At 43.3% G+C, this 2,804-nt stretch overlaps 1 protein-coding gene across 1 annotated transcript; it reads right to left on the reverse strand.

Annotated features, from left to right (window-relative positions):
* Positions 1-691: 691 nt before the first annotated feature.
* LOC149564100 (xyloglucan endotransglucosylase protein 1-like) lies at positions 692-2,096 on the reverse strand. Its single transcript, XM_089827178.1, has 4 exons — positions 1,817-2,096; positions 1,603-1,703; positions 1,303-1,496; positions 692-1,217 (listed from the first exon to the last, which is right to left on the reverse strand). The coding sequence occupies exons 1-4, from the start codon at positions 1,977-1,979 to the stop codon at positions 851-853; spliced, it is 825 nt and encodes a 274-aa protein (XP_089683304.1). The 5' UTR covers positions 1,980-2,096; the 3' UTR covers positions 692-850.
* Between the last annotated feature and the right edge of the window lie 708 nt (positions 2,097-2,804).

The raw sequence follows: 2,804 nt of genomic DNA on the forward strand, positions 1-2,804 counted from the left end.
GCATGCATTGCCTCGTTGACTTTTTAGATTATATGCGTAGGGCATGACATTGTTCTAGAAACTTTAGCACGTCTACCTTTCCAGTATTCAAGCAGAGTCTGCTTTATAAGTTGTCAATTGTGTTCTTACTAAAGAAAACAAGATTAGATTTCTCAAAGACAACTTTTCTGCCAATTTTTTCCATATCAGAAATACCTTCATATTTCCGACTAAATCACCTACCCTTGGCAGGAACTATGTTGCCCTTCCCTGCAGCCCTTGTTATTAAATTATCCCCAATTATGCTTCGAGCTTTTCGAAACGATTTAACAGGTACTCGCTTGATCTTACTAAGTCGTTGAATCAGTCAAGCAAGCATGCTACTTGATTATAGGCACACTCAACTTTTTCAAACAACAAGATTTAGTTTCACCTCTCCATGCGATCAGTTTGTTGAAGCGGTACATTTGTAACATGTATCCCAAGTAGAGAGATCGTTTTTCTCTGTGTAAGATCCCATGAACGAGTTTGTTGAAGCTGCACATTTCCAACATGTATTACGAGGAAAGAGATTGCTTTTCGAACATCTAATTGCCATTGTAAGAAGACACATTGCGGAGTAATTATATTATGCATCATCCGGAATTAGAATTTCTTCCTCGGCGGGCCAGAGTGGAAATGAACAAATTAAAGCTCTTTCGATGGCAGCAGAGGATCAAAAAGACTTTCGAAAATATAAATTTACTTGGGTAAAGATTTCAATCGTTACAAGTATGGCCTCTTGGGCTGGAAAATTGGTACGAAAAAATGAAGGAATAAAAGAAATCGGTGAAACTTGGTGTAGGATGATCCTTTGAACTCAGTTGAAACTCTAGCGAGCGCATTCAACGGGGAATCCCTGTGGAAACCTCTTGCTGTCTGTACAGTAATTGTAAATCATGTAATTCTTCCTCACCCATTCCAGTTTCTGCTGCTCGCTCGACTCCAACACCTCTGCAGCGTACCATGAATTCACAGAGCAATCAGAGGAGGCAGAGCATGTCTCCGCTTTGAAGTTTGCATAAGACGCCACAAATGGGGATTTGCTCCAGTCGATCTTCACTGCACCGCCCCTGGTGGCCCACTCGTCGGCGTTCCAGAGGCTCGAATATATTCTCATTGCCTGATTCTTCGGATATGCAACGCCCAAATCCTCGCTGTTCTTGAACACTCTCACTGGCGTTCCATCCACGGAAAACCTGCACAATATCAGAAATACGCATTATTAAGGATGTTAAAAAAGCAGGAGGGCCAGGCCAAAGAGGGCATCTAATATCAACTCACATGATCTGTTTGGGATTCCAGAGGAGGGAGTAGGTGTGGAAGTCTGCGGTGGGGTCGAACCAGAGGTAGAACTGCTGCTCGCGGTTGCCTTTGCCCTGAGCGAACAAATTGGTGTGCATTATGTACGGATCCCCCGAAAGATTCCCCAGGAACTCGAAGTCTATCTCGTCGTGTTTAGCCCCTTGCGAGGAGAGCTGAAGCAGAACATGAACATTTTATTAGGTGATGCTCAAATTCCCACTACAATACAGATACCCGACTACTCCGAATAAAGAATGAATTGGAGGGAGAGAGACTTACATAGTATGCAGTCACAGTTCCGGCGGAGTTACCAGGAACAAGCTTGATTTGCATATCAATTTTGCCAAAGAGATATTCATTCTTCGATTGGAACCCTGATCCTGTTTCCATACAAGAGAGGCAGAGGAGGAGATAAGAATCGGTTCATCATACCTTAAAGAACACGCACACACATGTATAGAAGCAGTCAGCAAAAGAGATGAATGAAAAATACCAGAGGACTGATCGAGAGTGAGCTGCAAGTGTTGGCCATTGTCGAGAACCTTAGCACGGTCGTTTCCCCATGTGATTTCGAAGTCGCTGTAGAAATCAGCAGAAACAAGGTGGGAGGAGGAGAGAAGAAGGGTTAGGAGCAGTAAAGATGGAAACAGATCCATTGGAAACTTGCAGGGACAATGCAGCAGTTGTAATAGTGTGATTCAAGTGCCGAAAGATGATGGCTAATGAGGAGAGTGAATGGGATTCATGTATATATATATAGGCACTAGAGTGAGGGAATGGAAAGTGGCCAGAAATTTCACACTTGAGACAGAGTTGTTGAAGTAGCGGATGAGTTGGAGCGCGCTTTGTATTTAGATATTAAAGGGTGGTTGGGTTTTGTTGCACGCGGAGTTACAGCCAGCAGAGGAGGGAGAGTGTTTCTTGTCATACGGCAGGCTTAGCTGTGATCATTTTAAAACAGTTGTCTGGGATGTTGACCAGCAGACGTAATCAGCTGAAGCGTGCAGGTAACCCAAAACGTTTATTACACCATATACCAAAACAATGGGCCCGGGTTCCCGCGTGGGATTTCCACGTTGTCATCGTGTCCGTGCTAATCCATTCCAAAGTTTACGGGATCAGCTGAAAGTGGGGGAAAACAGGCACTAAACCGTCAAGTTCTAACACAACCCAGTGTCATTAAAACACCCTTTCGTCTTGGGATGAGCATAAATCGCTATGCCATGCTTCAGCATGTAATTAGACCTACGGTGCAACATATTTGCACCAGTCTGCCCCATGCTGCATCCCATTCCCATGACATGCCCCTCTCCGTCCCTTCTCTCTGAGATAATGTTCGTATCTAGGCTTGTCACTTTCACAGTTATGAAAGTAAGTTTTTAATGTCGTAAGATATGCATACCACTTAAGTAAGTTTTTAATGTCGTAAGATATGCATACCACTTAAGTAATTTTTTAAGAATCTCAAATTTCATGTTATG

This window comes from Cupressus sempervirens, chromosome 4 (assembly GCF_028749045.1).
Source record: "Cupressus sempervirens isolate cs-2001-9-10 chromosome 4, ASM2874904v1, whole genome shotgun sequence".
NCBI lineage: Eukaryota > Viridiplantae > Streptophyta > Pinopsida > Cupressales > Cupressaceae > Cupressus > Cupressus sempervirens.

Excerpts from the sequence above, each read along its gene's own strand:
- LOC149564100 (XM_089827178.1), bottom strand. The coding sequence starts at position 1,979 with ATGGATCTGTTTCCATCTTTACTGCTCCTAACCCTTCTTCTCTCCTCC. Across the intron at positions 1,704-1,816 it reads CACTCTCGATCAGTCCTCTG|GATCAGGGTTCCAATCGAAG; the intron begins GTATTTTTCATT and ends GTATGGAAACAG. Across the intron at positions 1,497-1,602 it reads GAACTGTGACTGCATACTAT|CTCTCCTCGCAAGGGGCTAA; the intron begins GTAAGTCTCTCT and ends GTTCTGCTTCAG.